Source organism: Sylvia atricapilla, chromosome 19 (assembly GCF_009819655.1).
Source record: "Sylvia atricapilla isolate bSylAtr1 chromosome 19, bSylAtr1.pri, whole genome shotgun sequence".
Lineage (NCBI taxonomy): Eukaryota > Metazoa > Chordata > Aves > Passeriformes > Sylviidae > Sylvia > Sylvia atricapilla.
The window spans coordinates 6703425-6722449 of NC_089158.1; the positions used below are offsets into that span (position 1 = coordinate 6703425).

At 44.4% G+C, this 19025-nt stretch overlaps 1 protein-coding gene across 1 annotated transcript in view; it reads left to right on the plus strand.

Annotated features, from left to right (window-relative positions):
• NUP214 (nucleoporin 214) overlaps nt 1-15011 on the plus strand; it is a 38776-nt gene extending 23765 nt beyond the window's left edge. The window contains exons 28-36 of the mRNA XM_066332776.1: nt 1173-1246; nt 3007-4755; nt 6190-6260; nt 6742-6898; nt 8200-8349; nt 9608-9779; nt 13129-13271; nt 14091-14115; nt 14796-15011. Coding sequence (XP_066188873.1) covers nt 1173-1246; nt 3007-4755; nt 6190-6260; nt 6742-6898; nt 8200-8349; nt 9608-9779; nt 13129-13271; nt 14091-14115; nt 14796-14829 — 2575 coding nt within the window. The 3' untranslated portion in view covers nt 14830-15011. The remainder of the gene's footprint in view (nt 1-1172; nt 1247-3006; nt 4756-6189; nt 6261-6741; nt 6899-8199; nt 8350-9607; nt 9780-13128; nt 13272-14090; nt 14116-14795) is intronic.
• Nucleotides 15012-19025: the final 4014 nt, after the last annotated feature.

A 19025-nucleotide genomic window follows, 5' to 3' on the forward strand; every position in this document is an offset into this window, starting at 1 on the left:
TTGACTTACTTATTTATTTTAATACAGCAGAACAAATTTTGTGTTTTGGCTTGGAAAATAATCAGTTCATGAAGGTGACAAGAGAGGCCCCAAGCCATCTGGTGATATCTGTTGCATAACAAAAACACAAAGCAAGGCACATGTTATGAACATACAGTTACTCTGAAATCTCTCTTGTGGAATGTTATTTCAGGGATGGCAGAAATCTTTATTTGATTATAGCTTATATTTAGGGGAGAGGGATAATTCCTTAGGAATGATTGTTTGAAATTCTGTGTATTCACTGGTCTAACACTCAAGTGAATTTCTCTATGAAGTGAGCAACGTTAACACATTCAAATGGCTGGTTTCTTTCAGTCTTACCCCTTTCTCTGCATGGTTTTTTTTAGTGGATTCTACCCAAATGCCTTGCTTGGCTCTTCAGAGGGCTAAAAGAGTCCTTTTGAGTGATGGAAATTCAGATTCAAAAAAGCAAACAACCCTGCCTTTGTCCCATGTGCAGCGCCTCAGTGTAAACCATATGCTAAATACAGTGCTGTTGTCAGTGATGTCCTAGTCCCATGGCCTGACTTCTATGTCAGCAGCTGGTCTTTGAGAATCAGAGAAAGCTTAAAAAGCCTCAGGGAATGAAGATCTCTGCAAGACTCATTACGAAAGATCACAGTATTTTTTCAAGACAAAATATTTTCAATGTAAAATAGTCATGGTGACTTTTCATTTCTGTCTTGCTGTGAGTGATCTCCTTTTTGATGGATGGCTGTATCCAGTTATTCCCTTTAGCACATGCACTGACTCTTCCCTTTTAGCTCTTTTAAACTCCAGTTGCCCCTATGGTTTCTCCTCTCACCAATCTCTGCAAATCCATCATGTTTTGGTGCATGGAGGAGAAATACACAGCAGAAAGAACTGGGAGGATGAGGAGTGGTCAAAAGAACTTTGAACCCTGACTCTCTTTAACCCTCTAGAAGCCTTTTCAGAGAGGGAACAAATGGAGCAAACTGTGTGTGTGCATCTCTCTTCCTGTTTAGTCCTTGGAGAAGCTGCTCCTGTGTGCCTGGCTTTGTGCAAGTCTGTACTGAAAATCTGAGTCTCGGAGTTGTGCTCATCATATGGTTGGAAATTTCAACACTTTGAGCTAAGTCATTATTTCCCTTTCTCCTCTTTCCCCCTAGGTCTGTATTTAATTTTAGTGGTGTCACATCAGCTGCATCATCGCAGACGCCGCCCAGCCTCGCTTCCTCACAAGGTTAGTTTGGGATGGTGTGCAAACAGCATCTCTTCCCTCTTAACAGAGTGTTTACTCTTCCCAATTCACGTGGTTCTTGTTTTATGTCACAGTTCTCTTACTAAAATGACAATAAAGTTTCATACATATGCTGGGTTCTCCCCTGTAATGCACAGAAATCTGGGCCACCCACTTATCAATTAAGCAAAATATTTGTTGCCAAGAATATTTAGGAGGCAGTAGTTTATGAAAAGGGTAACATCCGTAGTCATTTCCTCTGCTGTCTTTAATCTGTAGATTTAAAGTGGCTGAGGTGGACTGACATAGAACTGTTACCCAGTGAGCATTTAGTAATCAGAGGGAAATGCTTGGAATGGCTTTGTGTTGCTTCTAAAATTGAAGTGACAATAAATAGGCTGCCTTTCCATGATAGATAGACCCTACTTGCCCAGTGTCATAAAAGTGAACTGATAAAATCTGCTTTGGAATATTTTTGAAGCTTTCTGCCTTTAATTTCAGTCTTGCAGATGAGATGAAATGGTGAAAAAATTTCCTCCCAAAGTTATTGACTCTTCTGATAAAACATATCACATTGTCTTCTTAGAAATCTTGGCTTGTTTCCATCCTTAGACCATCACAGCTACAGTAATGCTACTGGTACTCTTGATGTTAAGCAGAGAGGATGAAACCAGGCTTAAAATGTGGAGATTAACATAAAAGCTTAGGTAAATAACACAGATAAAGCAAGAGTGGGAGGTACAGGAGACAGACTTGTCAACCACAGCATTGTGTGAAGGCAGGTACTTCACTCTGTTCTGTGAACTGGGAGGAGCACCTTTGTCTCTGTAATTGGTAATGGAAGAACTACAAAATGTAATTTGAGGCCCTCAGGTAGAAAAAAAAGCTACATTATTGAGTGTCAGTTACTTAAATATATTTAATAGAGGGGAAAACACAAGGATAATACCAGATCTGCTAAGAAGCTTTTGCTCTTTGTAGTTTGATCTCCATGCAGATTTCATGTACTTTGTCCAAACACCAGTGCAGTGTTTTCAAGTCAGAATTTGTTTGCTGCCCAGAAATGAAATGATAGTACATTAAATAAAACTAGCTCAGTCTCCCTTAAAACTTCATCAGTTTCACACTGTTCACAGTGTAGGTTAGAAATGGAGCTGCTTTGGCAATTACCTTTGAGAGTTTTTTCTCTAGTTCTTCAAAACTGAAAACAGACTGTATAGAAATTGGTTTTTGGTCTATAAATAGCTGAATTTGTAAAGGAAGATTTGATTTTGTAGGAGACTCTTCAAGTGTCAGAAAGTATTTTTATGACCTAAACTGTTCAAAGACATTGATTTAAAAAGAAAGTGCTGTAGTAAATGTCAGGAGTTTTTTCTACCTGAACCAAGTAAGAAGGGGTGAAAGTGGTGTCAATAGAAAATTGCCTGTAATAACCAGGTCTGTTATGTTTTTTATCAAACTGCTGAAAAAGAAATAGGAGCCAAAGGCTGGAGTACTCAAAGAGAAGGATGGTTATGTGGAGGTTATGATGTGACAATAACAATGTTTGTCACTGCCACCCTGGCCATGAGAGCTTCAGGTGTCACTGTTGTGTCCTGAATGAATAGGAAGGTTGCAGTTACCTGATGGACAGAGGCTTTACAGTTTTGAGGCAAGGGCACTGACAGTCTGTGAAGCACTAAAATGGACCACTATTGCAAGAATGATAAATGAGCTTTGCATACCCCAACTGCATTTATTCTCTCTGTTTCTCTCACTGACAGCTCCTGCAAAAGAATCTGCCCAGCCGGATTCATTTTTGTTTGCTGGGACTTCCAAACTTGGAGCAATTCCTGAGGCCTCCTTTGCTTTTGGGTCCCACAAATCAGCAAGTCCTCCAGGAGGTGTGGTAGGAGGTAGCTCCTCAGCAGATGGCACCCAGTCTAGCAAAGCTGCTGCAGCATCATCTTCTGCTCCCCCCACAACCTCGGGCAAGTTGGATATTGCTGCATCCAAACCAGGAGATCATTTGTTTCAGGGCAATCTAGCTGGGGAAACTCTTGGGAGCTTCTCAGGACTACGGGTTGGTCAAGTAGATGATAATGCCAAGACCACCACTAAAGCACCATCTACCAGTGTTGCAGGAACACAGTCAACTAAAGTGTCTACAATACCTTCTGGGTTTAATTTTTCTGCTCCCCTGACATTAGGAAAAGCTGGAGAAGCTGCTTCAACATCAGTCACATCAGCTGGCACAGCATCCCTGTCCATCAGCACTAGTGCCACAGGCAGTCTCTTTGGCAATGTCCAGTTAACCAGCACAGGGTCTTCTGGGGTGTTTAATCTTGGAGGCTCTGGTGGCAACAAACCCACGTTTTCATTTGGTATTCAGCAAGCCAACAGTATGAGCACATCCACTGCTGCCCCTTCCACTCTTCCTGCTTCAACGTCCCTCTCCTTTGGAGGTTTCCCAAGCTCATCACAAACTGCTGTCCCTGCTGCAACTTCCAGTAAGTCTGCGGGGGATGCCAAATTACCACCTGGGTCAGAAAAACCGTCTGAAAATGAAGCTGTAGCAGCTGGGTCTTCAGCTCCAGTGCCACAGCCCCAGGCACAGCTCTCAGAGCCACTTAAGGAGCCCACCTTACCCCAGGCCCTGGCTGGGGAAATTGTCCTTGAGGGCTCTGGGACCACAGTGGCACCACCTCCCCCTGACCCTGTGGCTGCTCCCACCTCCACCAGCGATCTGAAGGCCCCGGTGCCTCCTGCTGTCTCTGCAGCTGCCCCACCAGATCAGAATGTCTCAGCAACAACCTCCACAGCAAGTGTTGCCTCTCCTGCAGAAGCCACAGGTGCTCTGGCTGCTACCTCTGATGTTACTACAGGTGTGCAGAGTCCAGCTGTTGGTGGCTCTGTGTTTGCCCCCACTTCTGCAGGCTCCTCGGTGTTCTCTCAGCCACCAAGTTCCAGCTCTTCAGGCTCAGCATTTACACAGCCTGCCGGGGAAGCAGCTGCCACTCCTTCCACAACACCAGTTTTTGGACAGCTCCCAGCAGGTACCACAGCATCCTCTCCATTTGGGCAGCTCACCACCAGCACTCTGTCCACGGCCACCACTCAGGCTGCCACCTCAGGCTTTGGTACTTCTGCTTTTGGCACCACCACCACAGGGGGCTTTGGCCAGCCAGCCTTTGGGCAAGCACCAGTCTTTGGACAACCTGCAAGCAGTTCCTCAAGTGGCTTTACCTTCAGTCAGTCTGGGTTTGGGACAATGCCAGCCTTTGGCCAGCCAGCAGCTTCCACAGCAGCCTCGAGCAGTGGGAATGTTTTTGGAGCCCCGGCCAGCACCAACAGCGCCAGCTCCTTCTCCTTTGGGCAGCCAGCCAGCACAGGTGGGGTGCTCTTTGGGCAGAGCAGCCCTCCTGTGTTTGGGCAGAGCACTGGCTTTGGCCAAGGGGCATCTGTGTTTGGTGGCACTGCTGCTGTCACCACCACCACGTCCTCTGCTGGGTTCAGCTTCTGCCAGGCCTCAGGTAAGAGCAGAGCACTGTCCCAGTGGCACTGTCTGGCTTGGAATGTATCACTGCAGGGAAAGCAGGATGGCATTAATGCCTTTTTTTTTCCCCTGTGGCACCTGATGGGTTTCATTATTTTTGGTTTGGTTTTGTTCTGTTTTATTTTCAGTTAGTAACAGCAAGACCTGCAGTGTATGTGAGAAGCAGACTAATGTTGGACACCAAAGAAGCTTTTGCTCTGCTTCACTATGCATCAGCAGTCCTCTGAATGTAGCCTTGTCATCCAGTCCTGCCTTCATTTTATACTTACAAGTCTACCTTGATTTAATTTTGAATTACATATTGTTCTGCCTGTTGCACAATAACTGCAAGTGTTGTAAATTGTTGCACCAAAGGGGCAGAGCAGCTCTGAGACCATAGCCAAGGCAATGAATAAATACAGATGCAGCACTTCTTCAGTGGCCTGCACTGAGCACATGCCACAGTGGATGTACAGTCAGGTGTGATATTGTGTCTTCAGCTGGGATGGCCAAAAATAATTTAAGCCCTCAAAGTGATGGGTTTGCAGGGAAATCTGTCCAATCCACTTTTGCATTTGGAAGCGTCTCAAAATTAAAATATAGCAGTAACATGAGCATCAGCTACCGGTCCACACAGTTAAACTGTATTCTTACACATATCAAACCTCCTTGGTCAGTCCATTTCTGTTCTCCACATGCTCAGTAGAATGTTGGGGCTTTTCCAAAGGTTTGTCTGTACCATTTTCAGAGAGCTCCCAGGGAAAAGAGACAAGTGCATAGTAATAATAGAGAGCATGTATTTCCAAGGAAGAAAAACTAATTAGGTTCATTTAATTAAAAATTATGGCACTGCAGGCAGCTGCTTGCTCATTTTAACTACAGTAGCAGAGAATAGTTAAATTGTGGGAAGTGAACTCTGCTCGAGAAAGGTGTTCCTAATTATAGAAATGCAAGTTTTATTACAAAAGGCACATTTAAGTGAACTGGGAAATGGAAAGGGGAGTTCTTTTTTTAATCAAAACACTTCATTATCTTTAACAGGAGTCTTCAGGTAACAAAGCTCAGATCCTCTTTACACAAGGGCAATCAGAATGCTCCAGTGCTTGTGGCACGACTTGCAGTGTTATTGTAGCTGTGTTAACAGAAATCCAATTCTCTTAGTGTTAGCAACAATCCCAGAGGTGAAAAGGTCTTCTATTACCTGTTTTTAAGCTGGCCAAAGAGAGAATGAGAGTGACTTCCATATAAACTTTCAATGTAGTTTATTATTTGTGTGTTGGCACGTGCTTTGTATTTGTCCAGCCTAGATATGTTTGTTAGCATCATTTGTATCTCTGTGTTTTGGCATGGAGGACCTGTCCTTATCCTGTCCTGATCTAGTGTCACCTCCCTGTAGTAGTTCTGGTGGTTAATTTTTCTTTTTTTCTCTTAGGTTTTGGTTCTAGTAACACAGGTTCTGTGTTTGGGCAAGCAGCAAACACTGGAGGCACTGTCTTTGGTCAGGCAAGTATTTATGGCTTTTTGTACAAACAAAAAGTGTTACATGTGGGGAACTTGGTCAGGGTTCCCTGTTCCTGACATATTTTTAAAAAACACAGTTTGATCTGTTTAATAAAGCATGTCCCTGTTTTTACTGGAGGTATTTGCTATTGTGGTAAGCACCAAAGCAGCATCTGCATGAATATTCCAGGGGTATGGAGACACATTTTATCACATGCCAGATAAGATAGAAGCAGTAAGTCTCCTGCCTTTATTCCATGCTAAGTGGAAAGTAGGCCAAGTGTAGGGCAAGTCTCAAAGGCATTGTTCTGTGCTGTGGACAAGATTTAAGACAGACTTAAATAAAAATTCATGACATTCCATTTTGGAAGGTGATTGCTGACTGCCCCTTCAGACTTCCAGAGAACAGGCAGAGCAGCTTTGAGGGGAACGTGTGCTGGTTTGACTTTGCTTAAATCCCTTTTTTCTCTTTTTTGTGTTCTAGCCACCATCATCTTCCAGTGGAAGCTTGTTTGGAGCTGGAAGTGGTGGGAGAGGTGGAGGCTTCTTCAGTGGTTTGGGAGGAAAGCCAAGCCAGGATGCAGCCAATAAGAATCCCTTCAGTTCCTCCAGTGGAGGATTTGGATCTGCAGCTTCCCAGAGTAAGTGAACAAAACAAGAATACAAAATGTGCTGTGATTTCCATCTGCTTTTGTGATCCCATCTGCTTTTCTGCTGCTAATTGTTTTTGAATAAATTCTGTGTTAATATGAAAGGCTTTGAGGGGGTAACCAGAATATGTGTGATGTGTAATCCAGAATTTTTCTTCTAGGCTTATGGAAAACAAGGAGGGAAGCCACTGAAACAAACAAGCAGATGCAAGAAGTGGGAATAATATCTGTATGCTGTAGAGAATTCTTGGCAAAATCTGTTCTTAAAATGAAATACTCTAAAATCTTGTCATGAATTTCTGCCTCCAACTTGGTTGGAAGTTAGAGAGCTTTGATCATCTCTCATGGCCCTAAAACTAAAAATTGCAAAGAGTCAATATGTGAGGGGTAGAATTTTTGTTAACTACTGCCTAAAATTTAATATATTTATGCAGCACATTCAAGGTACTTTATCAAAATTTGCTGTGACATATGGATAGGCAGGTAGAAAGCACAAAGAAGGGGAAGCAGTAACTAAACATGAAAGCCTGAAAATAAAGGAAAGCTGTAAAATTAGTGCTGCAAGTGGTTAGAAGTAGCACTTCAAGCCTTAAGAGAGAAAATCCATTTCTTTTATTACATCTTTAATGATCCATTGGGATTAATGGTTGAGGTCAGTTTTCTAACCTTGCTAATTTAATCATTTAATGCAGTTCTGGGTTTTGTGATGAAACAAAACAGAAGGTTCACCGGAGAAAAGCTTTGGTTGTTCTGTGTCCTGCCTCTAGATGCAAAATTCCCTGTAGGCTTATGAAGGATGAAAAAATGAGTTATTTCTCAGTAAGTCTGGAAAAGTTTGGCTCCTACTTTAAGGGCCTGTTAGATAATCTTGTGTAGAAATACTGAGCATTGCCAAAACAGTTGAGAACCTTTAATTTGTGGTTTGCTGATATTTGTGTTGTCTGGAGAGACTGATTGTAGCTGCTGGGATTTCTCACTTGAGGAATTGTCTTTTACTGGCTGGGGCACAGGATGCATCTAAACAAATCATCCCTCCTGGTGATTTACTAGATTGCAGCAATAAAGGGTTGTTAGTGGTCCATCAGATCCAGAATGGATCTTGGTGAAACTACAAAGTCCTGTAGGAATAAGGGAAAACCTGGCTTCTCCCTGTGTTGTGATGTCAGTTGTGTGTTTGGGGATTGGGGAAAGAAAAGTCACTTTCCTTCCTCCTGTTTCAGCTAATGAAGTGCAATGTGGAATATTGTCTGCTATGAGTATTGGCTGTTTATAAATATTCTTCATCTCCCCAGATTCTTCGAGCTTATTTGGAAACAGTGGAGCAAAGACTTTTGGCTTTGGCAGCTCCTCCTTTGGAGAGCAGAAGCCTACGGGCACCTTCAGCTCCGGTGGTGGAAGTGTGGCCTCCCAAGGCTTTGGGTTCTCCAGCCCAAACAAAACAGGTACTTTGGGAATGCACCCACTAGGACAGCCCTCACTGGCTGGGAGATGTTTGCTGTTCTACCACTTAGCTGTCCACAGCCTGGACTCGCTGCACGGACAAGAATTGTCTCTGAACAACAAATTAAAAATGACTAATGGCTGAGTGAATGGAGCTTTAACTGGTGGGTCCAAGGCAGAATTTTACTCTCCATTATGCAGTATCCAGTAAACCACATCCTCAGGTGTTCATTCCAAAAATTCCCTTTGCAACTGAGGAGCTGAGAGCTGTGTTGTTTAATTCTGGTCTTGTGTTCTGTGCAGTCAAGAGTACAGAACATGGAACTGAATACATTTTTCCTATTTTAGCTACTTTCTTGGAATATTGTCTTACAATCTTCGCTCTGGGTTTTGTAATCTCTTTTATCTCCATTTCACTACTTAAAATTGTGGAAAAATGAAAGTGAAACATGTTAATGTGCATTGCTAAAGAGAGTGTTTGCTGAGCAAAGCTTCAGCCTCTGGGATAAATGCTCTTAACTTCCTAGAGGTAGAGGTAACAAAATATCGGATCTGTGTCTAAATAATTCAGGCCTAGCATTTATTTTTTTTTCCAGACCTTTTGTGTTTACAGCCAAACAGTATCCATTACCTTGGCATGGACTGGAATTTCACCCTGGGTATTAAAATGTGCAGTGGTATCCCATCCTCATCCCTGGTCAAATAAAAGAGCAGGTGTCCTTTGTGGAACAAGCCAATAATATCAGCAGATGAACATAAAATGAAATAATCTGGGTAGAAATCCATTCAGAGCTGCAGGAGGCAGCTAAACCCTGAACAGAAATTGCCAAGAGCAGAGATAAGTTCTTGATTCCCTGCAGGCAGTTCCACTGACCTGGCATTTAATCCTTCCATTTTTAGTTTCCACCACTTAAACCAGGATTAAATCATACCCTACCTCCCGAGTCTTTGCATCACTGAAGCACCTAAAAACCCCAGTTTGCATCTACCCTCTGATCTTAAGAGATGGAGGAAACTTGCCAGTTGCAGTTTTCTTTCATGCATTCAAGCACTTCTCTTACCCATATCTTTTGCAGCAAAAGACCCTGCAGATCAAAATTAATTCTGTAAAAGCTTTGGTGTCAGTGTGATAGGATGAACACCCCCCAATTATCTGCGCGGAAAGCTGCTCTTTGTTTTCTCTCTCTGCCTTATTGTTTATGTGATGTTCTTGTCCCCTTTTTTTTTTTTTTTTTTTTTTTTTGCCTCTGTTTTGCTCAGGTGGCTTCGGTGCTGCTCCAGTGTTTGGCAGCCCTCCCACTTTTGGGGGATCCCCTGGGTTTGGAGGGGTGCCAGCATTCGGTTCAGCCCCAACCTTTTCAAGCCCTCTGGGCTCAACGGGAGGCAAAGTGTTCGGCGAGGGGACGGCAGCAGCCAGCGCTGGAGGATTTGGGTAAGCCAGGGCAAAACAACCTCCTTGCATGACAAGATTATGCTTGGTTACCTCTGCTTTCACGTGAAGAATACGTTCTGTCGTTGATGGGTGAGCTCAAAGTGTCCTTGGTTTGTTTTGTTTAAAAGACAAAAGCAATTAAGGTGTAAAACTCGCACCCCGAAAGAATGTGTGTGATCTTTTTAATGCTGATAGGTCCTGGGTTGAATCTTTAGCTTTAAAGATGTCAGCTTGCAGCTGTGTGAGGAAATGCAGGGATATTTTCTCTGTGTGCATTTAATGAGTGTAAATCTAGGACTACAAACTATGCCTAGCAAAGAAAATAACAATTACTGTTATCTGTTACTCTGTCCAGACACTTTATCTCTTGGTTAGATTTGGGCTAGAGATGCTAATGGGAATTCAGACTGTTCTCTCACCTGTGGGATGAGGCACTTGTAACAGTCTGTGCTCCCAGAGCACTTTATATTTATCCCTCACTGATTGTTTTTACCTGTTCCTGTACCCCCTAAAGCCTGTGCTTGGCACCGGAGCAGACAGCACATCATTCTTTCCTTTGTTCAGCAAATACAACATTCCAAACCTTGCCAAGCAGCTTCTGCAGGAGGCAGCAAATGCAGTTCTTCAGCTTTGTGCTACCAGCCAGCAACACTCCTTCATGTCCTGTAGTTATATCAGACTGAACAGAGCCAATTAAAAAAAAATAAAAACTTCCAGTGAAGAGAGGAAACAGGATGTCTTCCCAGTCCTGGTGTTTATGTATTTCACAAGTGTTTGTCTCTTTGTCTGGTTTCAGGAGGAACTGCCTTTACGTAAGGCACAGGGGGACATCCAGAAGTGTGACCTGTTAATTCCCTGTGAGGTGTGGGCAGGTACCCCTGAGCTGGGGGAGGCTTCAGCAAGGTGCTGCTGCTATCCAATATGTGCATTCAGATTGAAGAGTCCCTTTAGAAAGGGGGAAAATACAGGCAGCTTAATTAAATCTCCACAAAGAAGGATGTGTTTGTAGGGATGGCGTAGCTTAAATCAACTGGTAGTTTGTTCAGTTCCAGCATCCAGCCATTGTGCTGCAGGATTTGGTACTGAGACTGGATGTGCTCAGTGACAACATGGAGAGCTTAAAGATAAAATGGGATTCAGAACAAGCAGCCTGTGGATTGGAAAAGAGGTCTTGCATAAGCAGTCTGCAGACTCAAGAAAGATAATTCAGTGACTTAACTTGTGGGAAGCTTTTACAATCTTTTTTCTGCTAGAAAGATACACTCAGTCTGATATTTTCCGTGAGGATGTTGATTTTTTAAAACTTTTAAAGACTGTGCAAAATTCCCAGGCAGCTTTACAGAAATCCAGATCTCACCACAAAATGTTGAGCAGTAGTTTAATTCTGCAGTATAATGTAGCATCTGTGCAGGACTTCCTTTCTGCCTTTCTCTTGAAGTGAAACTTTAAAAATCCCAATTCCAAGTAAGTTACTTGCAAGTGCATGGTGTTGTATTAGCTCCAAGTTCCTAAGAATACTCTGCTGACTTAACTACATGTGATTCATACTGCTTCAATTCTGAAAAATCTGCATCACTCAATAAAAGATGGGGGTGTCAGAAACAGAAACCACTACACTTCTTCAGAGCCTGCAGTTCCAACTGTTGGTGGGCAAATAATGTTTTGCTTTTATGAAGTAACCTCAAGTGCATCTCAGCTGTGTTTTGCACAGCAGCTTTACAAAAGACTTGAAAATCTGGGCAACATAGGTTGTATTAAACTGTTACCAGGCAATGGCTGCATTTCATGTCTTTTATGTGTCTGGAGAAACAATCTGTCTGTAGTAAGCCCTTTCTTACTTGTACTGTGTGCTGCCTTTCCAACAGGCCTCTTCTGAAAGCAGCAGTTTGAACCACAAGTTTTCTTGTCATTATTTTCACCTTCTCTTCCTTACACAAGACAGACAGGATTTGTGTGTTGTAGCACAGTCGTGAGAAGATGGAGAACTCAAAAACCTCTTGTTCTGAACACATCACCCAATCTTGCTTCTTTAAAAAAAAATCTAAAAAAAGTCTGTTCCGTTTTTCCTGAGAAAGGCACATTTGTGGTCCTGAGTGCTGCCTGCAAGTACAGGGGTGAGGAGCCCAAACAGGGCCAGAGATGCAAAGTTACTGAACTGCCCCTGGTATCTTCTGCTGTCTGTGGAGGCAGTGTGCACACTTGGCAGTGTCTGGGAGAGGAGAGGTGATGTCCTTTGCCAGGTGAATTGCTTGTCACATTGCTACAAGGGCTGTCTTTTCTCTGGATAGATAGCTTTTGATGTGGGTCTGTGTTTTGGGTTTTTTAAAGTCTCCTAGATGTGGATGGATGGAGAGGTGGGTTAACGTGCTGTCAGGTCGTGTTTTAAGTGAGAAATGACAGGAGCTTGTGTGAGGCACAGCCTTGCAGAGCTGGCACACTGTGATGTGTCCAGCTCTGCTCAGGCTGCTGCTGAGTTTTAGGATTGTTCTGCATTTGCAGAGCTTATCATTTGGAAATCTTGTGTCTGCATTTTGCCTAGTTTAAGTTAAACTTGAAGGTCAAGAACATTTCTTACATTCAGAATGGAAGGAAGGACAGAGAATCATACTGCATGTCACGGTCTCATTAGTGTGTCACACTGAGAGCTTTGTGCTGCCTGGTTGGACAGAGTGGGTGGAGAAAGACACATTTCCATATATAAAAGTGTTTCTCATTTCAGTCCCCAAAGGCAATTAGGGAAGTGATTAGTTAGAGGTGGTGGGGAGAAGTGCCAGCTTGGTGCAGGTCTTCAGGGAAGCACTGGAACCTTGTGTGGTTCAAAATGGGCTGAGGAGAGAAAGGAATTAAGAAATCTGCAGATTTCTTTGGGTGATGGAGAAGGTACCCTCTGAAATTTAGGAATCTTGGTTCTGTATCTGGGCTCTGCTTTGTGCTCTGGCTCTGAGCAGCTCACACCAATTCTGTGTTTGCTGCCCTCTTTGTGAAGCAAAATGATGCTGTACTTTTGGTGAAAACCACACACGGGTTGAATTAAAATATTCCAGTTGATCCATTTGATGGCTGGAGTTGGTATTCCAAGCACTTGAAAACATACCCTGTGTAAGCATGAATGTATTTGCCTTCCTGCCCAGTGTGTGTCAAGAATGGGACCTGAAATGACCTTTCTATGTACAGTAATCTGTCCCAAACCAGGAAATCTCTTTCCAAAATGAACAGTTACTCATATCTGGTCTCACCTTTTGATGTATCCTCATTTAAGGAGTGCACTGTTATCACAAGTATGGGGACAAACTCCCAGTGTAAGTGAGAAGATGTTTGCAAACTCTGATTTTCTCTTTAAAACCCACAGGTTTGGTGGTACCAGTAACAACACGGCGTCGTTTGGTACCTTGGCAAACCAAAACACACCCACGTTTGGCTCCCTGTCCCAACAGGGCACAGGCTTTGGCACACAGAGCAGTGGATTCTCAGCTTTTGGGACAGGTGGAGGAGGTAGGAGAGGCTAAAATCACCCTAACAGCCCCCATGTCTCTGGTTTTCCCTGGAAATTGGGTGGGACTCCTCAGCTCCCTGCCAAACATCTGCCTGGTCCTGGTGGTGCTGTAGGGAAGGCTCCATGTCCGGGACAACTGAGGTGCAGGGTGGGATGTAGCACCTCCTCAGCCTTCAGCTCCTAATTCCATCACTGATCTGCAGTGTGCAGTGTCAGCACATCACTACTGCTCTACACACCTCATCTGGTTATTGCTTTTCACCCCTTTTTGTGGAGTTGCTCTTTCTCCTCAAAGGAAAACACTGAGAAATAAGGAATATTTCTTCAGTACCACGTACTTGGGTATCTGTGATGGAAGTACTTGGTGTCAGAGGAATATGCACTGAAAAATTGAGCTGGAACACCAACAGCCAAACGTTTTTCTGCTGCAGTTTCAGTGAAGGCACAATGATTTAGCCAGGGTTCAGAGCAGAGCTGTTCCCTGGTGGCTGCCTGACACCAGGGGCCTGCATTAAGCACAAACCACCTCCAGAAAGCAGCTCAGAGAGAGAGAGGACCAAACCAGGCACATTGTCTGCAGGGCTGCTAATGAATGACCTGGCTGATGAGCAGTGAAAGCCAAGCCCTCTTAGGAGCCAGGCAAGTCACTTCTCTTGTAGATGGAGATTTGACTTTCATTGTTTGCCCATCCTTTTTTCCTGGCCTAAGGCAGGAAAGAAGTATTTTTCAATCTGTGTGTGGGAGGGGACATTTACTACAAATCCTATGCATTCGTTTTCCCTTTTACCAACTATTTTTCTGTCTTGCTTTTCTTTCAGGGTTTGGTTTTGGATCACCTAACACGTAAGTAGCATTTTCTTTCTTAACTCTTCCTTAAAAATACGAATGGAATCAGAATAGAGAGTGGAGTGGTTTACAAGAGCAAACTCTGAAAATAGCATTTAAATACTAGTTCTGATTTCCATTTTGGTGATGGTGCAGATCTCAAAGCCCAGGCTCTGGATGTGAGTGTTCCAGTGAGGTCTACCTGTCTCTTAAGAGAAAATTTCCACTTGGATCATGCATCTTCTCCACCTCTCAGGGACATGATGTGTGTGCTCAAGCTGTGTGTGTGAATCAGGAGCCTGCCCCATTTATCAGGTTGAAACAAGGAATGAAATAAATTGGTACTTTGGTGGCTGAAGTGAGCTGATGATTTACAGTTAAAGGTTAACTCTGTCATCTGCTCTGCCTCTGCCTGGCTGGATCCCTTCCAGCAAGTTTCTTAAACTTTGTTTCTCTGTCAGATAGAGAGAACATGGATCTCTGCAGATGGCAGGCTCTAGAATAAGCACAATTATATCTAGTCAGTGTGTGTTGCTGCAGGCTCAGGTAAAAAAGGCTGGAAATACTTGTGTGCTCTCATAAAAAGCTCCTGGTACTAGGGAGACTGGAGGTTTGATTGAGAGATCTGCTGAATTAATGCTGCCTGAGGGAGGCTCTAGAACTCACTGCTGTGGTTTTCTTTTTATCTTGCTTCACAGATCTTCCTCTGGATTTAGTGGATGGAGAAGCTAGGAACATCCTGAACTCTTCCTGTAGCTCCTGCATTCATGAGTCACCCACATGATCGATACCCAACCAGCTTTTATTCTAAATACGAGTTCTCAAGACTTCTTTTTTTTTTTAAGAAAAAGATTTTCCTTATTTTTATGCAATACTTGTTCTCGCTCTATATTAAACTATTTTATCTGGCTTGATGTTTTTTGTGGTGGAAGGGTTTATTATCTCCCTTCATCAAGAGGATGTGTGCTGGGCTCAGCTTTCTCTTGTCCATCCCTTGCCTGCACAAGAGAGTAGCTCCAGTTGGTTCCTGACATAAACCAGCACATTTTTCATTAATAGGATGCCTGATTATCCCAGGCTCTGAAGAAGGGGCTGAGGTTAGCCCTGCTAATTTTAAGTCTAGGATGGGGCACATGCTTATCTCAGTGAAGTGCTGAAACTGAGTCATGTGTGAGCCAGAGGCTTAGTGGAGAAATAGGAAATTATCTGGGAAGAAGCTGGCAGCGTGCAGAGCACGTTCCCATGGCAGTAACATTCAGCAAAGAGGTGGGAAGTAAAAGCTCTCCTATTTTTACCTTTCTATAAACCTTACAGGACTCAGAAAAATGGAACTCAGGTTCTGGGGAAAACTTGTGGCCCTGGAAGCAGACATGTGACCTCCATCCAGAGGCATTAGTAATTTTGCTTTTTTTGGCTTTGGCTGTTGAATTCTACTGTAGGATACGTTTTTTTCTAAGAGGGATGAGATTGTGCTTTTTCCCTGTAGCTTTTGGCTTAAATCAATATAATTTGTGAAATTCTCATGTGTTTATACTTGAACATACTAAACAAATGTTTTAAAGAGTGCCCTGAAGGCTTCTGGCCAAACACTTTTTCTATTTGATGCATCTGACCTCCATGAAACCTCCAAATGATGCAATCAGGTTTTGTTGCTCTGTGGACAGCACATTTGGAATAGCAGCTCCTGTGTTAGCTGAGAACATGCAGATTGGATGGGGTTTTCTTCTTGGTCCTATTAGGATGTTTTGGAGAGTTCTGCATTTTCTGTTTTTAGTAGAAACATTCTAATGTTTCTTTTTTTTTTTTTTTTTTTTTTTTTTTTTTTTTTTTTTTACTATGAAGTGATACAATGACAGGTGACATTTTCTGGTTTGGTGGGCACGTGATCATTTTTGGGAATTGTAAATAATTGGTAACTTCTTGTTTTCATACCCATTATAAACTACTTATATTTGTCAACAGTTCCTGAAGAAACTGCATTTTTCAAATCAGCCTGAAAGTGTTTTCTTAACTGCTGTCCTTGCTGAGCCAGGTGTCCTTCCTGTCTCTGCACCTGGGAACGTTAGGCAGGTTTCCTTTAAAAATGAAGAAATGTGGGAAATTCAGTGTACAAGGAGAGCTTGGTTTTAGCTGTGGAGAGGCTTTGCAAGGCCATGGGCTCCAAGGCTTTATCATCTGCCCTGGATTTCTGCACCCTGGTGTGCCATGGGTCATGTTAGAGGCAGCAGATTTTGGGATTTGGGTGTAACCTCCCAGTCTGTTTGGGGGAAGGTGATCCAGGGATCACAGCACTGGGACAGAGAGAATTCTCCAGATTGGCTGGTCTGGAGGTGAAGAGAAGCTGAAGATGGATTGAAGTGTGCCCCTCCCAGTGTATTCCCCTTGACAAGACATTTCTTAAGGCCTAGAGGTGACACTGCTGTTGTGCTTTCCTTCCTCTTTATAAATAGCAGCTGGCCCAAACCATTGACCTTAAATTCTTTGCATTAATCTCCCCTCACTGTGGCATGTGACACCTCCTCAGAGGCCATATCAGCTGTGCTCCCCCAGATAGCTCAGAAGCCTCTTGCTATGGAGAAGATTGGCTTGGTAAGAATGTGGTGTTGGCAGGCTGAGCCATTTAAAGTTTCTCTTTTGGAATGATGGGAGCAGTTGGGGGTGTCCCTGCTCTGCTGCTTGGTACCTGTGTAACTCCTGGCAACTGAAGTGCCTTTAGAATTACCCCAGACCCCAACTGAACACACATCTTCTTGCAGTTGTTCCCAAATCCTGTCTGAAACAGCCCAACCCCCTGAACTATCTGCCCTTGAGAAACAGGTGCTGCTCCCTGTTTCCATAGTAGCTGCTGGAGGAGCTGAGCAGCTCAGAGAGGCTGATCGTGACCACAAGCCCACAGGAATATGCACAAAACCCAGCAGAGCTGGCTTTGGAAAATTTGCATTTTCATTAGGTGACTCAAGGAGTTGGCAAGTGCGTGTGACAGTGGCTTGGTGGCTGCCTGAGGCTGTCACGACTGTGTCACCTGTGCTAAGTGGCCTCTGATCATGGAACTTCTGTCCAGTGCTCTGTGGGTGGACATCCACCAAAGAGTAAAGCTGCTAATGCAGAAAACCCCAGTCTTTGGGGAAGAATTCAAGGACTAACCAGGCTTGGAGTCTCATTCAGGAGTTTGTCCATGCTGGTTAATCCTTGGATAACCAACAGCTCTCACTCCACTGTTCTGGAGGAGCTTTGCCTTCTGTGCCTCTTTTTTTCCTGCTCTTTCAGTATGAGCAGAAATCTTCCAAGGTTTTTATCAAAGACAAAGTCTTAATTATTTCTAATGAAAGCACACACTTTTCCCCCTCCCCTGAGACCACGCTGTGGCCTCAAGGCAGTAGGAAGCCAAGTGCTAGAAGTGTTCTGCTGTGACAGAGCACAGGGATGGTGTCACTGTGCTGGCAGAGGGGAGACTCAGGCACAAAAAGGATCTCCCCAAACCCATGGGGAGGCCAAAGCAGGGATTTCTGCTTCCTTGAAGGCTAAAAGAGCAACAAAGAAGAGAGCTTTTTTTCTGGAAAAATAAGGTAAAACCATAGCTTTGTCACAGAGGTAGAAAAATTAATTACTTAACTCTCATGTTTGAAAGGCTTTTGCTCTATAATGCTTGGTATTACGAAATGTGGTCTTGGCCATATCCCTCTATCTGGTTCTATTTCCTAGGAAGGGAAGGACATCATTCCTTTGGCCCTTCTGTGCCACAGGGTGGAGGTGACCAGAGGACAAATGCCAGTGGCATCCTTCTGCTGTCGAGCTGGGAAGGGATGGCAGGGCTGGAGTTCATCCCCTGCTGCTGGGTTCTATCCCTTGGCTTGCCTGTCCCTCGTGGCCACCCTCCTGCCAGGGGCAGAGCTGACGTGTCCCTGACCAAAATCTCTGTGGGAGAAACCAGACCATGCTCCTGCCAGGACCATCCTGGGCAGGGAGAGCTGCTCAGCCCCAACGGGGAGCTGCTCTGGTGTGTTCAGGCGTGGGCTGAGTCTCACAGGGATCCCTGTGAGAGATGATGGAGGTTGGAAAAGTGCTGCAGAACATTCCTTTGCTTCAGATTCTGGGAGTGAGGCTGGGGAAAGGTGAAGGCAGGTGGTGGCACCACCTCTCCTGCTGCTCCTTTGCCCAGGAATCAGGGCACTGCTCTGTGTCCCTGCCAGCACTCTGGAGCAGAGCTCCCTTCTCCCCTCAGCCGTGTATGTGTCCAGGCTCAGAGGCTGAAATGACATTTTATTTATCCCTTCTTAGTTTTCATGTGTCCCTCGTGCATTGCTTCCAGCATTGCTTACAAGGAAAAATAATCCTGCATGAGGCTTTGGCATGAGTGAGTCTGGGAGTGCCAGGGAAGGTTTTGTTCCTAGATAAATGTCGTGTGGAGCCTCAGGGGCTGGGAAGAGGCGGCTGTGGCTTGCAGGGATGAGCAGCCCTGGGTCAGCAGTGAGTCCATCCCTGTCCTCCCTCTCACAGCCCTGAGCTCTGGGGTCTTGCAGCCATGGAGAACAGCCTCTGGTTTAATTGACATGGCGGTGTTTGGTCAAAGGTTGGACTCCATAACCTTGGAGGTCTTTTCCAGCCTTTGTGACTCCATGACTCTTCCTTTTCCAGGGATGGGCTTGGATGTGTTAACACATCTCCCAGCTCTGCACACCCACGTGTGTCCGTGGGCTCAGCTCCTCAGGGGCTCTGTGGTCATGGTCAGCATATTCCTCACCTCACCCCATCCCCACCTCCTTTTCCTGCAGCTCCCTGGGTCACAAAGCTCCTCCTCTGCCAGTGTGTCTGTCCCCTGCTGCAGAGCCAGGACGTCCCCTGCCTGCCCCTATCTCATGCAGGCTCTGTGCTGCCAGTGCCTGTGTTGGGCCTCGTGTGTTCCCTGCACAGCAGATAAGCTCAAGTGC